The sequence below is a fragment of the Chlorocebus sabaeus genome, chromosome 1 (assembly GCF_047675955.1).
Source record: "Chlorocebus sabaeus isolate Y175 chromosome 1, mChlSab1.0.hap1, whole genome shotgun sequence".
Classification (NCBI taxonomy): domain Eukaryota; kingdom Metazoa; phylum Chordata; class Mammalia; order Primates; family Cercopithecidae; genus Chlorocebus; species Chlorocebus sabaeus.
This window is the reverse complement of record NC_132904.1, coordinates 18,009,107-18,035,260: the sequence shown is the minus strand read 5'-3', so window position 1 is coordinate 18,035,260 and position 26,154 is coordinate 18,009,107. Positions and strand designations below refer to the sequence as shown.

General features: G+C 52.2%; 2 protein-coding genes across 13 annotated transcripts in view; one reads left to right on the top strand and one right to left on the bottom strand.

Annotated features, from left to right (window-relative positions):
• CSTPP1 (centriolar satellite-associated tubulin polyglutamylase complex regulator 1) overlaps window positions 1-14,244 on the top strand; it is a 226,441-nt gene extending 212,197 nt beyond the window's left edge. For 3 of the 11 annotated variants that reach the window (XM_037999402.2, XM_073016676.1, XM_073016691.1), the window contains 5 exons: window positions 3,980-4,098; window positions 5,831-6,026; window positions 6,621-6,730; window positions 9,986-10,049; window positions 10,304-11,123. In XM_037999402.2, coding sequence (XP_037855330.1) covers window positions 3,980-4,098; window positions 5,831-6,026; window positions 6,621-6,730; window positions 9,986-10,049; window positions 10,304-10,496 — 682 coding nt within the window. In that variant the 3' untranslated portion in view covers window positions 10,497-11,123. Of the gene's footprint in view, window positions 1-3,979; window positions 4,099-5,830; window positions 6,027-6,620; window positions 6,731-9,985; window positions 10,050-10,303; window positions 11,124-12,941 lie in introns of those variants that run through there. The other 8 variants (XM_007999806.3, XM_073016682.1, XM_037999404.2 and 5 more) reach the window with 7 other exon arrangements.
• ARFGAP2 (ARF GTPase activating protein 2) lies at window positions 13,150-26,076 on the bottom strand. Of its 2 annotated transcripts, XM_007999856.3 has the most exons (17): window positions 25,463-26,076; window positions 25,197-25,315; window positions 24,533-24,605; window positions 23,864-23,995; window positions 23,697-23,780; window positions 22,754-22,835; window positions 22,420-22,476; window positions 21,703-21,744; window positions 21,291-21,343; window positions 20,674-20,810; window positions 20,439-20,570; window positions 16,844-16,972; window positions 16,630-16,764; window positions 15,487-15,613; window positions 15,233-15,326; window positions 14,994-15,112; window positions 13,150-14,350 (listed from the first exon to the last, which is right to left on the bottom strand). In XM_007999856.3, exons 1-17 carry the CDS (start codon window positions 25,532-25,534, stop codon window positions 14,330-14,332), a joined length of 1,608 nt encoding a protein of 535 aa, XP_007998047.3. In that variant the 5' UTR covers window positions 25,535-26,076; the 3' UTR covers window positions 13,150-14,329. The 2 variants fall into 2 exon arrangements, with proteins under 2 accessions (XP_007998047.3, XP_007998050.3); XM_007999859.3 differs by lacking the exon at window positions 21,703-21,744.
• Between the last annotated feature and the right edge of the window lie 78 nt (window positions 26,077-26,154).

Sequence of the window (26,154 nt, the reverse complement as noted above, 5' to 3'; positions counted from 1 at the left end):
TGCTTGCAATAAAAAAAAAAACCTCAGTCCTTTATACATGTGCTGCTATGATCCAGCCACATCCCTCAGAAAGAAAGCCCTCACCTCTGTCTGCCCCCCCTTCACTCGCCCCCTACTTCCTCCTGCTAGGCATGTTTCAGCTCCCCAGTCTCTGAGCCTCAGACTCTTCACCTGTAGAATGGAAATAACAATAAGACCCACCCATAGGACTGCTGTAGGATAAAATTTAATTAATGTAGTCAAATGCCTTAATAGCCTGCCATGAGGTGGGGTACTCAGGAAAGGTACCTGCCTCTACGGGCAGATCACTTGAGGTCAGGAGTTCGAGACCAGCCTGGCCAACATGATGAAACCCCGTCTCTACTAAAAATACAAAAATTAGCCACGCATGGTGACAGGCACCTGTAATCCCAGCTGCTAGGGAGGCTGAGGCAGAAGAATCACCTGAACCTAGGAGGCGGAGGTTGCAGTGAGCCAATCTGCGCCACTGCACTCCAGCCTAGGCAACAGAGCAAGATTAAAAACAAAAAGGTATCTGCCTCTATTGTTACCCGTATTACAGGGCACCTGCAGGGCTGCCCTGCTCCAACAGACACCCCTGCCCTCCCATGGTGTGCACCCCCTCTTGTGCAACAGCCCATCTCCAAAGGGACTGCTGATGTTCGAGGTCAAGATGGCCCCTAGCAGAAAGCTGCAGACCACTTCTGAGGCTGGAAGGGTGTGCCCTGTTTACAGCTTCTAGTCCCATCTGTGGCTGAAAGAGGAAGATGCTCGTGGCACTCAGCATTAAGGCTTCCATGAGGCTGTGAAGCTCTTTGGGAAGTATGAGCTCAAGCTTCTGCTCCGAGGCAGGCTCCGGAATGGGCCTATTGGTGAGAATTGCAAATGGAGGTAACTTCTGCAATTAGACAGTGGTGACAATGACGCTACTGTGTGAATATACTAAAAAACTGAATTGTACACTTTTAAAGGGTGACTTTTATGGTGCTTCATTATATCGCAATGTAAATAAATAGTAAGTGGAAGTTGCTGCTATGGGAGCACTGTGTTCCAATTGATGATCAACAGAAGCCATGGAACATGGGGAAAGGCTTGGGCTCCTTGGTGGTTTCCTGCTTGGGGATATTCACAGCCCCATGCTGTTCTGTTGTAATTCACTTTAGACTGTTGGGGCTCCAGCTGTCCTGAGAGCAGGGCAGGAAGGGAAAGTCAGTGACTTCTCATGTCCAGAGCTTTTGTCTGCCCTGCTGAGCCTGCCAAGGAAAAGCTTTGAGGTGCTGGCGGCTCTCGCTCCCTGAGCGCTCCTGGGAGAGCTCACTCTTCCTCTGCAGTTTGGGGGTCTTTGCCAGTCCTCTCTAACTGCCCGCTCTCTGCCGTCTCCCTGCTCCCGCAATCCAGTTGTCAAAACAGATTCTGCCATCTGGGTGGGGAAGGAGCGGTTTTGCTGCCTGGGTTTTCCTTGGGTTATGAGAGATGGGGTAACCACTTGGCCTTTGGTAGTGCACTTAGTCCCGTGAACTACTGACGGAGGGACCAGGGCACTCTCTTGTGGCCCTCAGCGGCACTGCTTCTTCCCGCCCTCCAGTCTTGAATTTTTTCCAGCTGGAATTCTAGTGTTAAACTCTGGTGGTGGAGGCAGCTGTCGTTCTCCCCAGGAGATGCCTAACATATCAGTAACAAGAAAGAAAATAAATCAGCCACAGAAACTAGGAGGTAAAATGTTAGTGTTTTTGCTCTGTAGCTTTATTTTCAAAGAGGTAGTGTGGCCTCATGGAAGATGCGTGGCCTGTGGAGTCCAGCAAGCTCCCCAGCTGTGTGTGTGACTTTGGCAGGCTGACCTCTGAGCCTCAGACTCTTCACGTGTAGAATGGAAATAATAAGACCCACCTGTAGGATTGTTGTGGGATAAAATTTAACAAATGCAGTTACATACTTCAATAGCCTGCCATGCTGTACATAGGGTTTAAAAACAATTAAAAACTCAGGAAATGGTACCTGCTTCTATTGTTATCCGTATTACAATAAAGACTAGGTAGGAACCGCTGTCTCTCTTCAGGGAGATGGCAGCAAGGGGAGTGGCACCACAATATTGCAGTCTCTGTAGAGCCCCTTCCCCAGCAGTGAGCAATCCTGGCTTTCTCTGGGGCTGATCCAGTTGCCAGTCTGGGGAACCTCTGACTCAGGGAAGTGGAGAGAGATTTAGAAAAATATAAGAGAGCGCAAAAGAAAACAATTTTTTTTTTTCTTGACAGGGTCTCTGTCCCCCCAGCTGGACTGCAGTGGTGCAATCTCAGCTCACTGCAACCTCTGCCTCCCAGATTCAAGCACTTCTCCTGCCTCAGCCTCCCGAGTAGCTGGGGCTACAGGCACGTGCCACCATGCCCAGCTAATTTTTGTATTTTTAGTAGAAGTGGGGTTTCACCATGTTGGCCAGGCTGGTCTTGAACTCCTGCCTTCAGATGATTCACCCACCTCGACCTCCCAAAGTGCTAGGATTACAGGCATGAGCATCGCACCCGGCCAAAAACAATTAAAAAAAAAAAAAAAAGAAAGGAAAGGAAGAAGGAAAAGGAAAGGAAAAGGAAAAGGAAAGGAAAGGAAAAGGAAAGGAAAAGGAAAAGGAAAGGAAAAGGAAAAGGAAAGGAAAAGGAAAAGGAAAGGAAAAGGAAAAGGAAAGGAAAAGGAAAAGGAAAAGGAAAGGAAAAGGAAAGGAAAAGGAAAAGGAAAGGAAAAGGAAAAGGAAAGGAAAAGGAAAAGGAAAGGAAAAGGAAAAGGAAAGGAAAAGGAAAAGGAAAGGAAAAGGAAAAGGAAAGGAAAAGGAAAGGAAAAGGAAAAGGAAAGGAAAAGGAAAAGGAAAGGAAAAGGAAAAGGAAAGGAAAAGGAAAAGGAAAGGAAAAGGAAAAGGAAAAGGAAAAGGAAAAGGAAAGGAAAAGGAAAGGAAAAGGAAAGGAAAAGGAAAGGAAAAGGAAAAGGAAAGGAAAAGGAAAAGGAAAGGAAAAGGAAAGGAAAAGGAAAAGGAAAGGAAAAGGAAAAAGAAAAGGAAAGGAAAAGGAAAAGGAAAGGAAAGGAAAGGAAAGGAAGAAGGGCCTGATCAGAAATAGACTGGCGGCCCACCCCACCCCAGTGGATGGCTTGGCGCCTGCCTGGCATGTGATAGAGCCCAGCAAGCGCTCGTTTCCTTCTCTTCTTGTCCCAGCTCAGATGAGGCGCTGAGCAGAGGACAAACATAGTCTTGGTCTAATCCCTTTACGAGTCAGATAGTTTTCTTCCTGTGAGGTGGGTCCTCAGTGGGAGGGACTAGAGACAGCAAAACTGTGGGGTGGGCAACCTGTGAATGTGGACAGCAAGGAGGAGCAGGGCGGCAGCACAAGATGAGTGTGGGTTTTGACCCTCACAAGTGCAGATTCCCGAATAGCTCTTTGCCCTCTCCCCTTGTCTGCCATCTGTGTCTCAGGGTGGAGGTGTCTGTCGCTGTTCTGGCCCTTTGGTAGCTTATTAAATCTCAGTACCACTTGCCAAGACCCTTTAAACCCCTGGCTGTTCTTTTTGCCTTTTCTGATCAGCTGTATTTATTCTGAACTAAATGGTCCTCACAGCAGAATGAAAGGATTTACTGCTTAAGTATATGAAAAGAAACCTTGGCTACATTACAGTTGCACCCTCTCCTCACCACCCCCTGCCCATGCTCCATCTGCTAGCTGGTGCCACTGAGACTGAACTGGGAGCCCACTCTGGGTACAGTGTGGTCAGTTCAGTTTGATGGCAGAGTCCAGTTGATGGAGCGGTGAGGTGACTGGGAGGAGCTTGCTTTTGGGAGCCCTCTCCTAAATGTCCTGCTGCCCCAGGGGAGACTGGCAGCCCAGGAACAGCTCTCTCTCTCTCTCTCTCTCTCTCTCTCTCTCTCTCTCCCCCCCTTTCCCCCCGCACTTTTCCCTTCCTCCCTCCCCCTCTCTCCCTCCCCTCCTTAAACCTCCCCCAGTTCTCTCTCTCAGATTCTCTCTTTCCCCTTCAGGATTGTGCTCATGGACGATGCCATGGACTGCTTGATGTCTTTTTCAGATTTCCTCTTTGCCTTCCAGATCCAGTTTTACTACTCAGGTGAGTGTTCCCGGGCTCCATCTGGCTCTGCACAGGACCCTGCCTCCTTATCCCGCCCTGCTGCCCTGCCCATCTGTGTGTCTGGCACACGTTTCTCTTCCCCACCTCCTTTGGGGGTGTACTTCATTTCGGGTCACTAACAGGATGTCTAGCGTTCAGTGGTGGTCACAAGATTCAGTCTGCAGAGCTGACTTCCTCAGCCTCCTGAAGACACTGAAAACCACAGTGCTTTCAGTCAGCAACGCAACAAATCAGTTTAAGTGATAATGACAATAACAACATCCACAGCATTCACTGCTTACTGAAAACTTACTGTCGCAGGCACAGCACTGACTTTAATCTTGACAACAGCCTTAAGAGAGGGTCCTTTCAGAGACAAGCTCACAGAAGTAAGTAGCCAGTCATGCAGCTCATAAGCGGTGGAAACCAGACCTGGAGGCTGACTCCAGAGCCGGTGTTCCCAACGTCGCTGCTATTTTACTGCCTTCAAGGGTCTCTCCCTTGGCAACCGATCGTGTGTTTGCGTGCACATTCTCCTCCACCCCACAGCTTTAAAAAAGCACACACCAGTCTTTTGTCACACTCCCACTCTGCTCCCCAGTTCACCCAGCTGCACCCTTAAGTCTCTCTGGAATCAGATGGAATAAATATAGACAAATAAATATAACTATACACCAGCTCACACACAGAGACATCAAATGGAGTGCTGGGTTTACAAATTGCTGACTGTGTTCATAAACAAACTTGCTTAAAACAGGCTCTTCCAGTAAATAGAAGGCTGTCCTTAGATCCTAGAGGTGGCCTCCCTGCCAACTGGTGTCCCTAGCTAGCCCTAGCCTCACTTGGGCGCCACATTCTGTTTACTTCATGGCAGCCCAAGGGCTGTGCAGGCAGGGGCTGGAGCCTGGGGTCTTGCCACCTGCTCTTAGCAGCACCAGTCATTTCCCATTTCTCCAAAGCTCTTGGGCCCTAGAGAAGGAGCAGCCATGTCTGGGAGAACATTTTCCCCTCAATGCCTCCCCAGCCCTCTTCTCACAGCACCCCCAGAGGGATGGGACAGCTACCACATTGGGCCAGGAGCATTACTGACACTGCCCAGCAGTGTGTGTTAGAGATGAGATGGGCCAGTAAGTCAGCAGTTCTAACAATGGCTCAACTACAACTTTGAAAACCATTTCAAATGACTGACTCAGCAGCAGCTTGCGGGCTTTCTCTGTTCCTCGCTGGTATTCCAACATGCTTTCTTGAGGTAGAGAGGCAGGTGGCCACACAAGATGGGGCTTACCAGTGGGAGCATACTCATGTTCACTCCTCCAAAAAATATTTATGGCCTTAATGTGTGCTAAGCACAGTGCTAGGCAGGACAGGCCAACCAGGCATGACCCCTGCCTTTGTGCATTCCAGCAAGGAGACACAATTAATGACACAGAAAGCTCCTCACTGGCTAAGTGCCAGAAAAAAAGCCTAGGGTGCTATGAAAGTGCAATGGCAGGTCTCACCTAGTCCAGGAACAACTGAGGGATGGGACATTTGAGCGAAAACACAGATTAGTGTCATCTCTCATCAATGTGCTGGCAAACAAGGTTGACAACTTCTGCTCTCAGGACACCATGCCCTGAGCACTGAGGCTGGTGTGGAACTGGACTGACAGAGAAGGGAGAACATAGTGAAGAGACAAAACATGTCCTCCCTGCCTGAGCTGTCCACCCCCACCCCCGCCCCACGGTTCCAGAATTCCTGGACAGTGTGGCTGCCATCTACGAGGATCTGCTGTCGGGCAAGAACCCCAACACAGTGATTGTGCCGACATCATCCAGTGGGCAGCACCGCCAACGACCTGCCTTGGGTGAGGCCGGCATGCTGGAGGGCGTGGAGGCGACGCTGTTCTACCAGTGTCTGGAAAACCTGTGTGATCGGCACAAGTACAGGTGAGGAATGGGCATGCAGCCCCCAGCCCCCCAGCCCCCCAGCCCCAGGGAGCTCAGACTGCTGGCTGTGGAGCAGAGCTCTGCAGGATGTTCTGCCAGGCCCAGGGATTCTAGGACCCTTGCTGGTCATAATGTAACAGTGCCATTTGCCCCCAAACCAGTTGTTGACTGAAAGGCTCCCAGATGGCTCACTTCAAAAGGACTGCTTTCACTTGGGCAAGACCACTGTAGATGACCAATTTACTGGCTGACAGACTGGCCTTAACATTTTAGAGAGAAGGAAAGAGTACTCCTTGTATAAAACTTTTCTACACAAAGAGAGGGGTAAGCTGTCCTGTGTGACACAAGTATCCTTAGGGACCGAGCAACGGATTTGGTTTCCCTAGCCATTTCCCACCGCCGCTCCCCACTCTGGTGAAAGCACCAGTTAGTGAACATGCCAGCCCCTCCTGACCACAGTGAAGGGCTGGATCCCCCAGGGCCTTGGGGCTCCCAAGGCAGGTCCCTGGCTTGGCTGTGGGTATCCTCGTGAACTTGAAAGTATGGATGCAGAGATGTCCCTGAGGCTCTGAATGTGGCGTCTCTCCTTCTTAGCTGCCCACCCCCAGCACTTGTCAAAGAGGCCCTCAGCAACGTTCAGAGACTGACCTTCTATGGGTTCCTCATGGCTCTCTCAAAGCACCATGGAATCAACCAAGCCCTCGGTAAGTCAGAGCTAGCAGCCATCAGCCTCTCCTGCCGCACAACACAGGGAGCAGCTGGCCTCTGTTGGCAACACGGCTCCATGGGGAAGGGGCATCACCATCTCTGCCTTGACTTCCCAGGGCCAGACTCAGTCCCAGGGAGCAGGAACATGCGTGACAAAACATGGCTCTTACACATTCCCATGGTAGAGGACAGCCTTCCCTGCCTGTGGCCCTGCCCCAACATGAAGCCGTCTCCCCACAGCAGAGGCACGCCCAGCCCCTCCTCAGAGAATCCCCAGCTCTGCTTTGGGGAGCGGCCTGCAGGTTGGGCAGACACAGGACTATTTACTCAGTGGCGCTAGAGATTATGTATCAAAGAGATCTGAATCCCATTTATAAACAGGGCAAAGGTGTGTCTGGGGAGACCTTTATTCCAAGCTGAAAAAAAAATCTGATTAATCTGAAAGGGAGAAAAACAAAAGTGGGGGAGCCTGCAGTGGTCCAGTTCTCCCTGCTTGCTGGTTTTTCACTGAGCCTTCTCTACCCACCCCACTGTTCCCCCTCCCACAGCCACTGCTCTCCTAAGGGAAGAGCCGGTAAGCCTCCATTCTACTAGAGTTTAAGGGGTTTTGTTTTTGTTTCTGAGACAGAGTCTCACTCTGTTGCCCAGGCTGGAGTGCTGTGTTGCAATCTCAGCTCACTGTAGCCTCGACCTCCCGGGCTCAAGTGATGCTCTCACCTCAGCCTTCCTAGTAGCTGGGACTACAGGCATGAGCCACCATCTTGGAAAATGTTTGTTTTTTTTGTACAGACTGGGTTTCGCCATGTTGCCCAGGCTGGTTTCAAACTCCTGGACTCAAGAGATCCCCTCACCTTGCTCTCCCAAAGTGCTGGGATTACAGTTGTGAGCCACCGCGCCCAGCAAGAGGTTCGTTTTTGTGTCTCAAGAGATCCTCCTGCTGTGCTTGGGATCCCAAGTGCCCGAGTCTCAAGAAAAGACATACAGCATCCCCCCCACTTCCTTTTGCTAGTTGAGGGAATGGGATTAAGGGAAGGAAAGTTAACATTCATTAAATGCCAACCACAGCAGGCTAAGTACTGTGCTGCATGCTTTGTATTTCTTATCTTACACAATATACAGTTAGCTGGGGATGCTCTGGGATGCACAAGCACAAACCCTAGCAGGCTGAACTGCATGCCACCCGCAGCCTGGTTATTCTGAGTCAGTGCTTAGGGCTTGCACAGTCTGGGGAGCTCTCAACAAACTGAAGTTGGTAGCTGAGGTTACCCGCTGAACTAGGACTAGAAAGGAGGCAATTGACAGGTCAGGTGTGGTGCCTCACGCCTGTAATCCTAGCACTTTGGGAGGCCGAGGCAGGTGGATCACCTGAGGCCGGGAGTTCGAGATCAGCCTGACCAACATGGTGAAACCCCCATCTCTACTAAAAATACAAAAATTAGCTGGGCGTGGTGGCACACGCCTATAATCCCACCTACTCGGGAGGCTGAGGCATGAGAATCGGTTGAGCCCAGAAGGCAGAGGTTGCAGTGAGCCGAGATGATGCCATCGCATGCCACCCTGGGCGACAGAGCAAGACAGTCTCAAAAAAGAAAAAAAAAAAAAAAACAGGGAAAAATCAGGAATCAAGAGTAAGGGGGAGGCAGGTGGGATCTGCCCTGCTATTTTTTCATACTCCTAGTTATGACCACCCTTCCTTCCCACCAACAGCAGGAACTAGGAAGGAGATGGAAAAGCCAATTAGCAACTGGGTCACAGCCTGGACTAACCTCATCCCCCTTTTTAAAGGCCAGGGCCTTTAAAAGGACACTGGCCAGGTGCGGTGGCTCATGCCTGTAATCCCAGCACTTTGGGAGGCCGAGGCGGGTGGATCACCTGAGGTCGGGAGTTCGAGACCAGCCTGGCCAACATGGAGAAACCCCGTCTCTACTGACAATACAAAATTAGCTGGTTGTGGTGGCGCATGCCTGTAATTCCTACTACTGGGGAGGCTGAGGCAGAAGAATCACTTGAACCCAGGAGGGAGAGGTTGTGGTGAGCCAAGATCGCGCCATTGCATTCCAGCCTGGGGAACAAGAGCAAAACTCCATCAAATAAATAAATAAGTAAATAAATAACACTAATAGCCAGACGTGGTGGCTCCACCTGTAATCCCAGCATTTTGGGAGGCTAAGGCAAGAGAATCCTTGAGCCCAGGAGTTAACGACCAGTCTCAGCAATATAAGGAGAACCCTGTCTCTTTTAAAAAAAAAAATTAGCTGGGTGTGGTGGCATGTACCATTGGTCTCAGCTACTCAGGAGGCTGAGGTGGGAAGATCGCTTCAGCATGGGAGGTCGAGGCTGCAGTGAGCCATGATCACTGCACTCCAGCCTGGGTGACAAAGCAAGACTGTCTCCAAAAAAAAAAAAAAAAAGTCACTGTCATTCAACCACTTTTACTGCACGCTAACGTTGAGTGGTTGGGTGGAATGGGAGACAGAAAGAAGCAAGTGGTCTCGGGCCTCACCTGCATCTCCAGTGTATAAAATAGAAATCTGGAGAAAAACTGCTTGCCGCGTCATGGAGGTCAGCCCTGTTCCCTTAGTCCCTAGGGCACCCCCCAAATGAGAGGGTTCTGTGAGATGTAGTTTGAAAAACACTAACTTAGGGCAAGAAGGGCCAGGAGGCATCATCTGAAAAAGATTTGGACAAATTGGCAATCTGCCTATGCCAGGTTAACTCTGGCCCTGACCCAGCCTTCTCCTCTTGCCCCAGGATCCTCTTTGGAGAAGCAGAGGCAGTTTTTTTTTGTTTTTTTTTTTGTTTTTTTTTTTTTACCATCTGTCTCCAAACTGGGGTCACCCTGATTTGGGGACGCAAAATTAGGTAATGTCTGACCTTTGGGCGTAGCCTAGACCATATCCTTTTCAGCCCAGTTACCTGAGGCCTCAAAGAAGAACTCAACTCCCAGCACCAGGTCACAACCACCTAGTGTTGGAAGGGGATCACCACACTTGTCTGGCAATGTCTCCTTGGCTGTGGTGTCTGCCCCAAACAGGGAAAGTAAGCAGTGGGATTCAATAAATGTATCAAGCGGCAGCCAGGACCTTCCTGCTCCGTGACTGTTCTTGGCCCCTCTAGCAGTCCTCAGATCTTCAGATCAGCCCTCCCAGGGTCAGCAGATCAGGGAGCCGTGAAGGTAAGGGGCATGGAGGAATCTGTCACCTGGCTGAAGGGCCCTCGTTTTAACTACTGTGCCCCCAACGATCTCCTAGGAGCTTTGCCTGACAAGGGGGATCTGATGCACGACCCAGCAATGGACGAGGAGCTGGAACGGCTGTAAGTGTCAAGTGGGAGGATGCTGCCCCCTTGTGGGGGCCAGACGGGTTGAACACGGCTGCGCCCCATCTGGGGCCAACACCACTTGTCTGTAACATCCTGCATCTGCCAGGGAAGGGTCTGGGGGCCAGCAGAGGCCTGAGATGTCCCTCCCTCTGAGTCCTTTGGGGGCTGCAGCCCAGGGGTTTACCCTAGTGTAAGAGTGGGCATGGAGGCCCCGCTCTCTGGACAGCAGGCCTCTTGCTGCCCTCCAGGCTTCTTCCCTTCTTCAGGCTGGCCCAGGTCCCGGGCCTGGTCAACTCGATCACAGCCAGTCCAGAGGCCAGTTGCCTGCCTTCCCGGACCCCTCCCCGGGTTGGCTCCCCCTGGAGACCTCTCCATCATTCCCGAAAAGTGGATGGAGAGAGCGATGGCTCCACTGAAGAGACAGACGAATCGGAGACTTGAGGAGTCCGAAGGGTCCTGCCCACAGCGCCCTATACCTGCTCCCACCCAGCCCTTGGCGTGCCCACCCAGCCTCCTCTCCAGCACCTTGTTGTGCTGCCCTCTGCTGCTGACAAGGCGAATAACAGCCCCAAGAGCGGCCAGAGGGGCGCTGATGATCAGCCCAGCCAGTGGCCCCGGAAGGGGAATGGCCTGCTCTCCCTGGTCCTGTCAGCCTGCGAACTTCACTCAGGCCCCAAGCTGACAGCCTGTGCTGAAGCCACCGTATCACTAGGAAGGGGACTTGGCCGTAGCCTGTTAGTCCTCCTAACCTCTTAAGAAGAGCGGTCTCTTCTGAACCAGTCTCTGCTGGTCCCCTGATAAGGTTCATCTCCTCACAGCAATTCCATTAAGGGGGAGAACCCGAATAGCCACGCAGGGCCTTGCACCATCAAGGGTGACACCTGCGACGCAAGTACCAGGAGGACATAACCGCTGTGGCCTTCTGTTGGAGAACAGCCAGTAGCCTTGGTAGGATGGAGAAGGGTGGGCCAGAAGATGATTTCACTTGCAAAAACTGCTTCAAGTCTTGACCCCTTTGTGTCTAATAGCTAAACATGTGAAACAAATAAAGTCCCTCGTGTCTGGCAAGTGGTGAGTCTAAAGCTCCTAGGCTGAGGGGAGAAGGGAGAGGGTGAGTTTGGGTTTTTGGTGCTTTTCTGGCAGGACTAGGAGGTAGGGGCCAGTGGCCCACTCAGGCCTGGGGACCTGCCTCAGACAATGAGCAGAGGGGCCTAGCTTCGCACAAGAGCAGCCTTCCAGAGGAAAAGGTGCTCACAGCTGGAATGGCCTTCAGGAAATAGGTTCAGAGGGTTCAAGGCCAGGTTCCCATAACTTTAAAGACCATGGCCACAAAGGGTTAATACTGCACAGCCTTCGAGCCAGGGTTTCAGTCAACATTTGCCAAGCACCTGCTTGGGGTTAGGGCAGTGGGATGCAGCTGTGGAAGACACAGCCTGGGGCAGACACATCCCATCCAAGACTGGAAGCAGGTAAGGATGAGTGGTCTTCAACCTCTTTGGATTGAGGGCTGCGGAGGCAAGGTCCCCCGGAGGGCAGAACCCACCCAGAGGCCCAAGCGTAACAGGGCTGCCTCCTCTGAAGGCGGATGTCACCACTACTAGGCACACACATTTCCTTGGGCTCATCGCAACCCAGAACGGATAATTACAGGAACTGCCTCCCAAACCCCTGCCAAGACTGGGCATTCCAACCCAGAAGCAGCTCCAGGATGCGGTGGCTCATTGCCTGTAATCCCAGCACTTTGGGAGGCCAAAGTTGGCCGACTGCTTGAGCCCAGGAGTTCAAGACCACCATGGGAAACATAGTGGGACCCTATCTCTACAAAATAAACTTAGCCAGGCATGGTAGCTTGCACCTGCAGTCCCAGCTACTTGGGAGACCGAGGTGGATTATTTGAGCTCAGGAGGTTGAGGTTGCAGTGAGCCATGATCGTGCCACTGCACTCCAGTGACAGAATGAGACCGTCTTTAAAAAAAAAATGCTCAGACCACGTGATGAGCTCTCTAGGCCCACAATGATCCACAGCCCATAAGAGACATGGTTCTCAAATCCTGGTGTCCTCAGAATCACAGGGAAGCCTACTGACAATGCAAATTACCAAGCTCCAGAGAGTCTAACTCTACCAGCTTGGGATGGAGTCCAGAAATTTCAGATGATCCCAAAGCTGAGTGAGTCCCGAACCTACACTCTGCAAATCCATGGCTTAGAGCCCCCTGGCTCCCTCTGCCCATCCTTTCTAATCATCCACTTCCCAGACCAGTGGTCTGTAACTACCGTGAGGACTCCTAAGGTGGCACAGAGATGTTTCAGAAGCCCCCAAGAGAAAGGGGTGGCCAAGCCAAGGGTTTACATACAAACACATCTTTTCTTTCGGAATTTAAAGGGTCCCATTAACATCTAAGAGCATGCGTGTGTATGTATATATATGCGTATATATAATTTTTTTTTTTTTTTTGAGACAAGAGTCTCACTCTGTCTCCCAGGCTGGAGTGCAGTGGCGCTACCTAGTCTCACTGCAACCTCTGCCTCCTGGGTTCAAGCGACTCTCTCATGCTTCAGCCTCCTGAGTAGCCAGGATTACAGGCATGCACCACCACCCCCGGCTAATTTTTGTATTTTTAGTAGAAATGGGGTCTCACCATTTTGGCCAGGCTGGTTTCAAACTCCTGGCCTCAAATGATCCACCCGCCTCAGCCTCCCAAAGTGCTGGGATGACAGGCATGAGCCACCATGCCTGGCCTTAAATTTTCTTAAGCTCCACTGAAACCCATCCCTAGTCAAGCCTACTGCTGTGACAAGGGGCAGGACTGCTGAGGTTGCTCGCTCACCCTCAGCCAGCGAGTTAAAGGGTCAACTAATGCCAGCTCTTTCCTCTGCGTGCCACAGGGTGGTGAGGTCGAAGCTGCACCGGACCTCACGGCAGCACAGAGCCAAGGAGCCAGGGGCCTTTGCCTTTCAGAGAAGAGAGAAGCAGGAGGCCCTGGAGAGAGTGTCCTCAGCTTCGGTACCGACGCCCTACCATTACCGGTGGGAGCCCCGAGAGTGAGGCCAGGGTCCGGCACTGGGCAGGGAGGCAGGATCCAGAGGACACTGCTTCACTCAGACCAACAGGGAGCAAGGCCCTGCGGGGGCTTTATTTTGACACCACTTTGTTTCAATACAAACAGTCCAGAAAGAAAGTCATGTCCCTCTGGGGGAGGGGCAAGGGGAAGAGTGGTCTGTGTTGCTTGGGAGCCCAACCTACAACCCAAAGGTAGGGGCTGGGCTGAGACTGCCGGTGCGGCAGAGGAAGATGGCACCAAGAATGACACAGTGCTTGGCTCAGATGCCAGAGGGTGAGGCCCGCAGTTCCCACTGGCGGGTGCTGTCCAGGCCCCCAAGCCCAGAATGATGCAGAGGAAGGAGCTCAGCCCCAAGAGCCTGCCTTTGCCCCTCACATCCTCTGCTTCCCTGGCCAGCATCAAGCTCACAGCCTCTAGAGTCAAATCACAGCAGACAAGACCCTCCATGGCCACCAACCAGGGGATGAAGGGACAGAGAATGTTGCAGAAGGTCCTGCGGTCCACAGCAGATGGTACAGAGGGACCCTGAGACAATCTTCCAAGTGCTTACTGTAGAAAGGGGTGGTGAGACGGGAGAACCCGTGGGTCTCCAGTCTGATCCCAAATGAAACCTTTAGGTACCAGGTAGTTTCCTGTCCTTGGTAATGCCCAAAAGGACCTTTCCCTCCTTTGCCCTCTCCTGGCACCCAGAAGAGGCCACTGGCAGCAGCAGCAGCAAGTCCGCAGCCTCTTTCCCCAGGGGACGGGTCTACAGTGAACTCCTTCCAGGCCTCCCCATGGTTCCAGAGGATGGAGACCCAAGCCCTCGAACTAGAAGAACCCTAGAGCCAGCAAAAAAAAAGCCTTCTACCTTCCACTTTCCCTACCTGAGGAAAGGCTGGACCCAGAATAAGCCATCCTGGGGGAACACCCTCTCCCAGTGTGGCAGGACAAGTAAGCAGCAGCTGTGGGGGCAGGACAGAAGGACAAGAGTCTAACACACGGAGGGTGGTGTGAGAGGGAATAAAGGGCTCAGTCCACAGGCAGAGGACAAAGGCTGGTACTGACCATTCCCCTCACATGAGTGAGCGCCTCGAAGACCACTCCACACACACACCACACATACAAAGTAACAAATCCTCCCCAGCTTCCACAAGGCAAAGCATCCCCAGCCTGGGAACTGTGGAGTTCTTGCTGCAGTCACCACCGTAAGCCTGAATCACAGAGCTTGGATCAGTAGGAACCGTAGCGATCCTGGGGGCGAGGGAGGAGGAAAAAAACAAAGTCAGAGGCTCTCTAAGCTGCAGCAACTTCCCAGCAAACACACTGCCTGCCCCGGCACCCCATAGCAAGACTTGGGAGGCAGGGGCTGGACAGCCTGGGGAGGCAGGAGTCCACGGTGAGAGCTGGGGCAGGGGCCACTCGGGCACCCAACAACGGGGAAGCCCTGCCTGGCCTCGCAGAAGCTGGGAAAAGAAGAGAAAGACCGGTACAGGTGACAAGGCCAGGGAAGATCATGGCAGACACAGTGGCATCTCGGAGAGGCCCAGCCCTGGTATGGAGCTGAAAGGAAGGAAGCTGCCCTCCAAGAAAAGAAAATGCCTCTCTCTAGACTCTTGCTTTTTTGTGTGTGTGGTTTTTTTTTTTTTTGAGACACAGTTTCACTCTTGTCACCCAGGCTGGAGTGCAGTGGCGTGATCTCGGCTCACTACAACCTCCAGGTTCAAGCGATTCTCCTGCCTCAGCCTCCCGAGTAGCTGGGATTACAGGAGTGAGCAACCGCACCCGGCCAAAAATGCTCTTAAGGCTCAGAGGGGCTAGGCAGTAGCAGTGTCTCTATGTGGTGGCGAAGGGCAAACCTCCCAGCACTCCTCATTAGGCCCCACTTCAGCCTCACCTGCAAGGAATTCATCACACCATTGGCCAGCACAGCCATTTTCCCGGCCACAGACTTAACACCCTGCTTAAACTGGGCAATGTCCGCTGTAGGCAGCACGTTCCCCAGAGATACACTTCCTGTAAAAGCAAGGGCAGGGTGACCCACAGCCCAGCAGGAAGCCCTTCCCAGGCACAGCAGGGCCCTCCCGCCCTGCTCCCAGGCCTCGCTTGGTACCTGCCACCCCACCAGGGCCCTACCTGCTCCGTGAGCTCCATCCATGTCCCCAAAGAGGTCTGAAGAGCTGATGGCATTGCTGCCTGAGAGCTGCTGCAGCCGAGACCTGGCCTCATACTGTGGTGAGGAAAAGGCCAGGCCTGGGGATCCTGGGGCCGAGGACCCAAGGACTCACACAGGCCAGGCCCTCCTGGTGCTAAAGCCCAAAGCAGCGGCAGGGAGAAAGCTCATGCTTCTGCCTGCTGCCTCAGACCTCAAGGCAGACAGCCCCACTTACCTCCGCATCCATCTCCCGCCCAAAGAACATGTCAGATGAGATGGCTTTGGCTCCTGCGAATTTCTGACGTGCCTCACTAGACTCGAGGCCTGAGCTCCGGCTCTCCACTTCCCTCCGGTTTGTGGCCCTGAGGGGAAGATGTGGAACAGCTCAGACTCCTCCTGTTATCATCAGGGGAGGCAGAGTACAGAGACCAAACAGAGCACCAATGGCCTTTTGGTGATGGGTTACCAGGTCCCATTCTGTCTGTAGCTCTGTGACTCTGGGCCCCTCTCCCCTGGTGAGGAGTCACCCTTCTCCACACTGAGGCCAAGGCCCAGAGAGCTTAGTAACCTGCACTAGGCAGGGTGGAAATACGGTCTGCAGTGGCCTAGGCTCCTGCCCAAAAGCACACAGCTTTGTCAGCATTCAGGAGGCCACACAACTGCTGCTACCCTAATCCTAGTGACAACATGCCTAGTACTACAATGAGCATATGTGTCAGTCTGCCTGGCTTTATACCTACTCTTGTCGTAACCATGAATAGCAAACTGCCCCCTTTACTCTCAAAAGCATCCTGGTGTGGAAAGGGAGATGGCTGCTCTCATCTTGCCATGAGTATGTGGACACTGGGCCAGGTACTTCCGGAGACCCCGTGAAGTAGTTACGTTCCTGTTTAATAATGGGATAACTCACAGATATTATGTCAACTAAACAGATCCCAGATTAAGATGGAGTAGGGTTTTTAAAATAAGGGGGCTGGAGACATAAAACCCTTGAAAGGAGGTCAGGACTGAAGCATAAAATCAGGCCCCTCCTGCCAGAGAAATGGACCCCAAGCAAAAGCAGCTGCCAGGCCCTCTGTGATGACAAAGCACAACTCAAACCGAAGCCTGACTGCTGCACTGTCTAATGAGGCAGTGCCAGCCACTGGTGGCTATTTACATTTATCAAAAATTAAACTACATTAGAAATTCAGTTGCTCAGTTGCACCAACCACATTTTAAGGGCTCATAGCCACATAGTAGTGGCTACCACATTAAATTACACAGAGAACATTTCCATCATCACAGAAAGTTCTTCTAGACAGTGCTGCCTCAGACTTCTCTACCTTCAGCTTGTTTAAAAAAAATAAAAAAATAAAAAAAGAACAGCCCACTCTACCTTTCTGAAATAGGCCGGATGCTTGAGATGGTCACTTCTGGCTCCTTCTCCTCTACCCTGTCCATACCCCAGGCAGCATCTGTATCCCAGCGGGAACCAAAGCTTTCCCCTAAGGAAAAGGGGTTGTCCTTGTACCTAAGGAGACAGGAGAGTGGCTCAGAGAAGCCTGATGAGGAACACAGCAGTCAAGTTTACAGCTAGAAAACAGCCTTACTTTGGGGGTCCAGAGGCGAAAGTACCAACATCGTCAAACAAGTCCAGCTGAGAGCGAGAAGATTTTGCACTCACTGGGGTTTCCTGCTCGATCACCTGCATCTCAGACAGCACGGAGTGGGAGACAGAGCTGCGCAGCAAAGCAGAGCCAGGCCATGAGACCAGTGAATAGACATTAGCATCACTGCACAAAAGACAATAACCAGCGGCTGGGTTCTCCTTCATGGAGCATCACCCAGAACCTTCTGTCTTTACCCAAGCACAGGGCTAGGCCAGACCCCAAAAGAAGGCTAGCTGTGTGTGGTGACCTGTGAAGCAAACCTCAGAATTCTTTACACATCAGCTTTGTTTATTCAACGCAGGCGTTCCCTGGCCAGTGACCATCTGCCTGTTATAATTTTATTTTATTCATTTATTTATTTGAGACAGATTCTCACTCTGTCACCCAGGCTGGAGTCCAGTGGTGCAATCTCGGCTCACTGCAACCACTGCCTCCTGGGTTCAAGCGATTCTCGTGCCTCAGCCTCCCGAGTACCTGGGACTATGGTGCACGTCACCACGCCCAGCTATTTTTTGTTTTTTCAGTAGAGACAGGGTTTCGCCACATTGCCCAGGCTGGTCTCAAACTCCTGAGTTCAGACAATCCACCCACCTTGGCCTCCCAAAGTGCTAGAATTAGAGGCGTGAGCCACCGCGCCCGGCTCCTGTTGTAATCTTTTATTTATTTACTTATTTATTTTGAGACGGAGTCTCACTTTGTTGTCCAGGCTGAAGTGCAGTGGCGCGATCTCGGCTTACTGCAAGCTCCGCCTCCCAGGTTCACGCCATTCTCCTGCCTCAGCCTCCCAAGTAGCTGGGACTACAGGCGCCCACCACCACACCCAGCTAATTTCTTTTGTATTTTTAGTAGAGATAGGGTTTCACCGTGTTAGCCAGGATGGTCTCGATCTCCTGACCTTGTGATCCACCCACCTCAGCCTCCCAAAGTGTTGGGATTACAGGCGTGAACCACCGCACCCGGCCTCCTGTTGTAATTTTAATAATGTGCACCAGATGCCAGTGGTCTCTGTCCTGGATAACTCCCTGCCTTGTGCACTATGAACCCCATCCTTCGCTGATGGGATTCACACAGCAAAGGAATGGATGAAAGAATGCCCCAGAACCAGGGAAAAGAGCGTGACTGCATCAAAGGATGAGTTCTTCATCATCCTACTCTTTATTTAAAAAAAAAAAAAAAAAAGCCGAGCAGGTGGCTCACGTCTGTAATCCCAGCACTTTGGGAGGCCGAGGCGGGCAGATCACAAGGTCAGGAGATCGAGACCATCCCTCGCTAACAAAGTGAAACCTGTCTCTACTAAAAATACAAAAAAATTAGCCGGGCATGGTGGTGGGGGCCTGTAGTCCCACCTACTTGGGAGGAGAATGGCGTGAACCTGGGAGGCGGAGCTTGCAGTGAGCCCAGATGGCACCACTGCACTCCAGCCTGGGCGACAGAGCAAGACTACGTCTCAACAAAAAAAGCACCTCAAAGCACAAAGACTGGCCTTATGCACTAAGACCTAGAATTGCTGTCTGGTTCTCAAAAAAAAAAGGGGTGTAGGGTTGGCAGGCAATACAGTACAATTCTTGATGCCTCTCATTCCTCTGTCAGGCTCCACAGGGACACTTTAAGGATTAATTTGATTTAAACCAATTCATTTAAAAATATCCATAGCTTTTAGCTAGAAGAACCCCAAGGAGTGATTATTTTGCAATAGGGCTGAGTTGGGCCAGGCGTGGTGGCTCACACCTGTAATCCCAGCACTTTGTGAGGCTAAGGCAGCCAGATCACCTGAGGTCAGGAGTTCGAGACAAGCCTGACCAACATGGAGAAACCTACTAAATCTACTAAAAATACAAAATTAGCTGGGTGTGGTGGCGCATCCCTGTAATCCCAGCTACTTGGGAGGCTGAGGTAAGAGAATCGCTAGAACCCAGGAGGTGGAGGCTGTGGTGAGCCGAGATCACACCATTACACTCCAGCCTGGGCAACAAGATTGAAACTCTGTCTCAAATAAATAAATAGGGTGAGTTGGGTTTAAGTAAACAATTGTTGCACTGCTGAAAAATTGTTCATATCCCTTAACCCCTCAGTCATCCCTTAACTCAGTCAGTCATCCTTTAACCCCTTGGTCATCCTTTAACCCAGTTATCCCTTAACCCAGTCAGTCATCCCTTAACCCCTCAGTCATCCCTTAACCCAGTCATCTGTTATTCCAGTCATTCCTATGTGACTGAAGCAGGGAAAGGAAGGAGTTTCAATGTCCTTTCAAGTTAAAATTTTATCCTCTGGCCAGATGTGGCTCACATTTGTAATCCAAGCACTGGGTGCCATGGCTCACGCCTATAATCCCAATACTGTGGGAGGCCAAGGCGGGCAGATCATTTGAAGCTAGTAGTTTTAGACCAGCCTGGCCAACATGGTGAAACCCCGTCTCTACTAAAATACAAAAATAAGCTGGGTGTGGTGGCACATGACTGTAATCACAGCTTCTCAGGAGGCTGAGGCAGGAGAATCGCTTGAACCTGGGAGGTAGAGGCTGTAGTGGGCTAAGATCACACCACTGAACTCCAGTCTGGGTGACAGAGCGAGATTCCATCTTAAAAAAAAAAAAAAAAAAAAAAGCCAGGAACGGTGGTGCACGCCTGTAATCCCAGCTGCTTGGGAGGCTGAGACAGGAGAATCACTTGAACCCAGGAGGTAGAGATTGCAGTGAGCCAAGATCGTGCCACTGCACTCCAGCCTGGGCAAAAGATTAAGACTTTGTCTCAAAAAATAAAAAAAAAAAAAAAACCATAGCAGCCAGACATGGTGGCTCACACCTGTAATCCCAGCACTTTGGGAAGCCAAGGCAGGCAGATCACTTAAACCCAGGAATTCGAGACCAGCCTGGGCAACATGGCAAAACCTACAAAAAATATAAAAATTAGCTGGGCATGGTGGCTCCCGGCTGTGGACCCAGTTATTCAGGAGGCTGAAGTGGAAGGATCACCTCAGCCCAGGAGGCAGAGGTTGCAGTGAGCCAAGATCATACCATTACACTCCAGCCTGGGCAACAGAGCAAGAATTTGTCTCAAAAGAAAAAGAAAGAAAGAAAACCACAGCAAACCCAGTGGTTCTGAAACAGGATTTTCTGCTCAAACTGAGGGCATTTGAAATGTGGGTGGATACTTTAGGGTATTACAGGGAACACAAATGGCATCTCTAGACAGGGATTAAGGAATTAAGGATGATACTAAATGCACCTCAATTCTCAGGGAGGTCTGGAAAAATAAACTGTCCCATGACTCAAAGTGCCATCAAGAAAAACCACCCTGGTCTCTTGAAGATACTGAAGTAACACCTGATCCTGTGTTTCATTCATGCACCTATTCACTCATTCAACTTACTGAGCACATACCCACTATGCCAAGCACTGTATTAGGGACAATAAGCCAAGCGATCTATTCAGACTTGGAGAAACAATAAGCCTAGAATCCCAAACTGCTGGGAAGGCCCCGCAATGGTTCCCAGGAAACAACGGCATCTCCCTGCCACACCGGGAGCTGAGCCTCACCTTCGGGATACCAAGCCCATGCCCAACCTCTCTGCCTGCTCTCGCTTCTTCCCTTCCAGATTCTGTAGCTTCTTCTCCTCTTTCTTACGATCAATCTGGAGCTCCTGGTAGGCCAGACGCATGGAGGCGACCCTTAGAGGGAACAAAGGTGTCAGTGCCCACCCATCCTGACGTGTCCGACCTACCCACCCACCAAGCCCCGCACGGGCCTGAGGCCCCAGCAGCAAACACTCACATGGACTCCTCCGCCTGCTTCTTGGCATCGGCTGCCTGCTGCTCACGGAGCTTCTCTGCTACCTGGGCCTGCCGCTCGATCTCACTGAAGCTCTGGCTGCTCACCTTCTGGGCCCCAAGGCCTTTCTTGGCACCCAGCTGGGAAGAGAATCATGTCAGGGGCCTTCCCAATCACACTCTCCTCAGACCCCTCCCAGGCTCGGGCACTGTAGTCACACCCACAAGGAAAAGGCCCTTCTTAAAATTTAGGGTAAAAAATAGGAGCCCAACCAGCATGGCCAAGAGAACAGTGCTCCGCTGGAACAGGGCATGGGCAGCTCACACAGCCCCGGCAGAGCCCAGACCTGAGGGTGCCAGTTAATGCTGACAGGGCCGAGTATGTGCCAAGCACTCCGCCAAGCACTAGATGCGCTCCATCTCACCGACCCCTCCCAGGAGCCCTTGAAGATAGGCTTTAAATCCCTTTAAATCTTTAAATCCCTTTCACAGGCGAGGTTCAGAGAAGCACAGTACCTTTGCCAAAGTCATACAGCTGGTGAGTGGTAAGGTCAAGAGGTCAACCCAGGTAGCCTGCACCCAGCTCCTAACCTTTCTAACATACCACCTCTCCCCACCTACCCCTTTCTTAGTTGCTGCTGGCTTCTTCTTGCCAATGATGGAGCTTTTCAGTTCTGCATGAGAAAGGGGGTAGGCATGAGCTAAGACAAAGGCAGCTCAGAGGCAGTAGCTCAGTCCACACCATGCAGCTTCATGGCAATAGCTCCTAAGAACAGCTTCAGGCAGGGGAAGGCAAAGCTGCCAGCACCAGCTCCAAACAGCAGTGTCCAAGCCAAAGACAGACGTGGCTGGGGTATTTACTGGCGCCCAGCAGAGTGAGACAGGAACCTAGACCTGAAGCACCAGAGACACTCAAAGTCCCTGAACCAAAACAAAGACTGCGAGGCAGGGAGCAGATGGTGGGCACCAGGCTCAGCTCCTAAAGCAGGAAGCTGCGGGCAGGGCCTGGGCTCCCCAAGCAGCTGTCAGTTACCTCTGGCAGGAAGGGCCCCTTTAGCTGACAGATACATGGACTCTGGAGGAGAAACAGACTTGTGGCTAACAAGAGGCCCACCCCAGAGCCTCCACAGAGCTCTCAAGCCCAGTGGTCTCTATGAAGCCCTGCTTCAGACCAAGCTATGCCAGCCTTCTCATGGATCAGTATGACAGTCACTCTACTGGGTTCCAGTCCCAACCTCCAAGAGTCAACAGAACAAACCCAGGTCAGCAAATGGACTGTTCACCCTGAACCAAGTCTGAAGGACACTAAGGAAAATGTAGAAAAGAGTTAAAGGACAGGCTGGTGGACTGGCTGAGAAAGAACAATGTCATCTCCAGCTATCGGCAGCTCAGAGCTGTCCCTCCACCCTAGGAAATGCACCAGACAAGCCAGTCCTGCCTCAGAGCCCAGGAATAGGTGTCCAGTCTCATGCTGGCCTCCCCAACACTTTGGCTAGACCCAGCCCCACACTCAGAGGCAGACCCCAGGCCTTATACACCAGCCCACCCAGATTCATCAATTCAAAGGGCTTGGCTCTAAAATCAGTGTTGCAGCCACCATTTCAATCACAGTCCCCACTCCAGAGAGGTCAGACACATGCTCAGTCTCCTGTGACCTCTGTCCACACGGCCAGGCAGCAGGAACTCTGAAAAGAACATTTAAGGTCCACCCTCTCCCAGCCACCCCACGCCCGCCCACTAGCATACTGACCCAGTGAGGCTTTGGGTGAGGTGCCAAGCAGGTCTGTGTTGGGACCATGCTCCGGCTCTGTGGATGCAATGGTAAGAGTTAGAGATGAGGCTCCTAGCTTCCTGCAACCTCCCCTTGAAAGAAGTGATGGGACGTGAGTCAGTGGCTTTCCTCAGCTTGCCACCGAAAAATAAAAGGAGTATCTACCACTTCCTCTAAGGATTAAAATGAATCCCAGCCCACGCAAAGATACAGGAGGACCCCTGTTCCTATTGTCATGGCCAGATGTCCCCTTCCAAACCCTGAGTCCTCTCCTAGGACCAGGGCACCTGGTTGGAATCTGGGCTGAACTCACGTGCCAGGCCACTGCTCTCTGCAGACGGGGCTGGCTGTTGGGTCCCTGAAGGCTCAGTGGCTGGCGCATCCCAGGCAGGAGGCTGAAAAGGAGGCCAGATAACAGAAGCCTCGGTGAGCCACTCCTGCAGGCAAGGAGCACCAAGACCTACAAGCACCTTGTGGGCAAGAGATCGTACTTCAAGCCCATGAGGAAAGGGAGTGGAGGGGAGCAAACATGATCACAGTTGCTACTCACAGTGGAAGAAAGCAGGAAAACAAGCAGCCCCCACCCCAACCCCTTCACTATTTACTTAAAGCAAGGGCCCATTCTCCTAAATTAAAGACAGTTACCTAACACAACCTAGGCAGGCACAGATCTAAAGGTTCCTCAAATACAAATACATTTAATTATCACTACAACCCCTATGAAGGAGCTATATCTCCATTTTAGAAACTGAGGTTTTGACAGGTCGAGTGACTTGGCCACCATCACAGAAATGCTGAGTAGAGAACAGGAATTGAGGCCAAGAGTCTAACTTCAGCACCCAGGGTCAGTAAAGAGGAAACCCTCCTCAAAGGGGTGGGGTGGGGAGGAGGGAATCCTTTCACTGTCCCCAAGCACAGTGCCTTTCTTATAAGGGAAGAATCCAGGAAAACTTGTTTGGGGCCCTAGACACCTCCTGAACCTTCAAGAAGCTGCTCCTCTTCCCCATCAGCCCAGTTTACAGGAGTCTATTTCTAAGGAGGTCTACACTGCACCCCCATTTGTGGCGGAGGAAACACCCAGGCCTACCCAGCAGGAACAGCAGACCCCATACGTTCCAACTCAGTGGACTTCAGACATGTGTCCGGGACATCACATCAAAGCAAATGGAATCTATAGCCATGATCACAGAAGGCCTTGGCCTTGGTAAACTGCTTGTCAAGAACAATTGGGAAAAACGTTCCTTGTGGGCACTCACTTGAGTGTGTTCTGTGAAGAAATCAGAGTCCTTCTTCTCCGGGGAGTGATTAGGAACAGCACTACTTATGTTGTCTATCCAAAGCTAGAAAGGAGAAGGCACCCCTGAAACACAGGGCTCTGAATACTCCTAACCCTCCCACCCCAGCCCCAAGAACAGGCACTTACATCAGTGCCATGCCTAGCCAGGGCCACACTCCCCAGCTGCCGGATCTTCTCCCGGTACATCTGGGCAGCTCGGCTATTGTATTTGGTGTTGGCATCATTGGCTGTGCATCCATGTTGGCGGAAAAAAGCCGTCTGGAGAGCAAACAAGAGAGCAGCGTGTGCTACAGGTGATTCTCAAGAAGGAAATGTGTTGGCTGTAGGAGGCATCCCCTTATGACAGTCGAGTTATTATCTATACAGGATGATACATGCTACTGACACTGGTTTTTCAGAGATACAGTTCCTCGAAATTCCTGCAAAAAAACACCTTGCAGCCTGCCATCCTCTGATATGACTGAAGCCCAGGCCTCACTGAACCCTGCCTGAGGACAACATGCCATTCCCAGCCTCCCCATCCTTCATCCAGGGCAGGCCCACAAGACTCAATGACTGTGAAGGCTCCAACTCCTGAGGCTTTTCCCCAAGAACACCTGCCCAGTTTAATTGGAATTTGAAACCCATTTAAGAGAAGCTGTGACCAGTTTCGAAGTTTTTAGAAAATGGCTTATGGTGGTGTTACAGAACAGAGAACCCTCTGAACAGGGAAACCGAGAGGGCCTCTTAGGGAGTCGTGCAAAGTTAGTACCCAGGCAGAAGAATGGAAGGTGGGGGAGGTAGAAGGAGCTTTACCGCATTGGCATTCCCGCCGACCTGCATACACCTCAGCTGGAACCAGTTCCAGTTGGAATCCAACTCTGTGGACCTGTGTACAAGGGCTGCGTCTCACCCACCAGCAGATACCAGCAGAAGGGTTTCCCTGGCGGCCCGATACCTGTCACTTGGTCTCAGGCTGCTGTAGGCACCCAGCAAACATTAATCAGCCATTACCCCATTTCCTCCACACTACCCTGTCCATGAAAACTTTGCTCTTCATTCATCTACTCCAAAGAGTACTAATTATGTCCCCAGATCCGAAAGGAGGTCACGTTCTCAGGCACGCACCCCTGGATTTGGCTTTCCCCTAATGGATGGTCACAGTTTCACTAGAGACATATTGGGCCAACAACATATCAGCAACAAGGTCAATGCCTCCCTTTCCTCCCAACCAACGCTCAGAGTCTCAAGTCTGACCGTCAAAAAACAGCGAGTTTTGGCCCAGAAGCGGAGACGGACCGCCTATGTGCCAAGGAGCCCACACAGGTGGTTCCCTCCGGCAGGAGGCTACCGGACCCTCTCGGCCCAGAGGCTTCCCGCTGAATTCAAAGCGGTCCAAGTCGAGGCAGCCACTCTCCCTTGTTGCCCACACAGCCCTGGCCGGCCCGGTGGAAACACGGCAACCGCGCGGAAACCCAACCTGATGAAGCTCAGATGGACGCCGAGGGAGCGGTGCACCCCGGAACAGTCAATGCACAAGAAAACACCATACGTGATGCTGGCCCAACTCGGATTCTTGGCGCCGCAGTCGAAACAGGCCTGGGTGGAGGAAGCGATGAGCGAATGATCAGGGGCCCCGAGTAAAGGCCAGGCGCAGACACCCCAGAAAAACAACCCACCTCCGCCCTTCTCCCTCCCTCAGGCCCCAGCGGGACGACAGACTCCGCGCTCCCCCTGCTCACGCACCTTGTTGGTTGGAACTGCGCGAAGCCTCTTAAAAAGAGTCTGGATTTCGGTCTTATTCGGCTCCGCCGCCATTTTCTCTCCTTCCCAGACACAACCGCGACCGACGGGTCCCGCCGCGGGCCAATCCACGGCGGGGAGGGCGGGCTTACCAGTTCGGCCTCAGCGGCGCCCGGGCCAGCCGAGGGGTGGGGTGATTGGGGCCCGATCTGGACCAATGGGCAGCCGGCAGGACGGGGGCGGTGACGTCAGCCGCGGCCGCAAGAATCAACGCCGCGCCGGGCCAATCCGCAGCCGGGACGGAGCGACGGCAGGCGAACCGGCCCAAACCTCCTCGCGCGCACAGCCCCCGTCGCCTCAGTCCCCAGGTGGAGTCGCCCCTACGCCGCGCAGGCTGCGGGAGCTTGGGGGCGGGGACCCCCACTCCAGCCAATTACAGATCGATGAGTAAGGATTAGGCTGCCCAAGTGCTCCTCTTCCCTCCGGCCTGAACGGGCAGACGTACTGGCCGGCCTCTCGCCCAGCCTCCAGCCGTTCTCGGCTCACAGCAAGCCTGACAGCGAGTCCCCTCCACCCCAGATTAGGATCTCAAAACTCCAGAGCAGGTACTAAGCAGGCAAACCCTTTTCCAACCCCGGCTCCATAACAGACGCTAGGCCTCTCTCTAGATGCCCTCTGGAGGCTTGGCAAGGGTG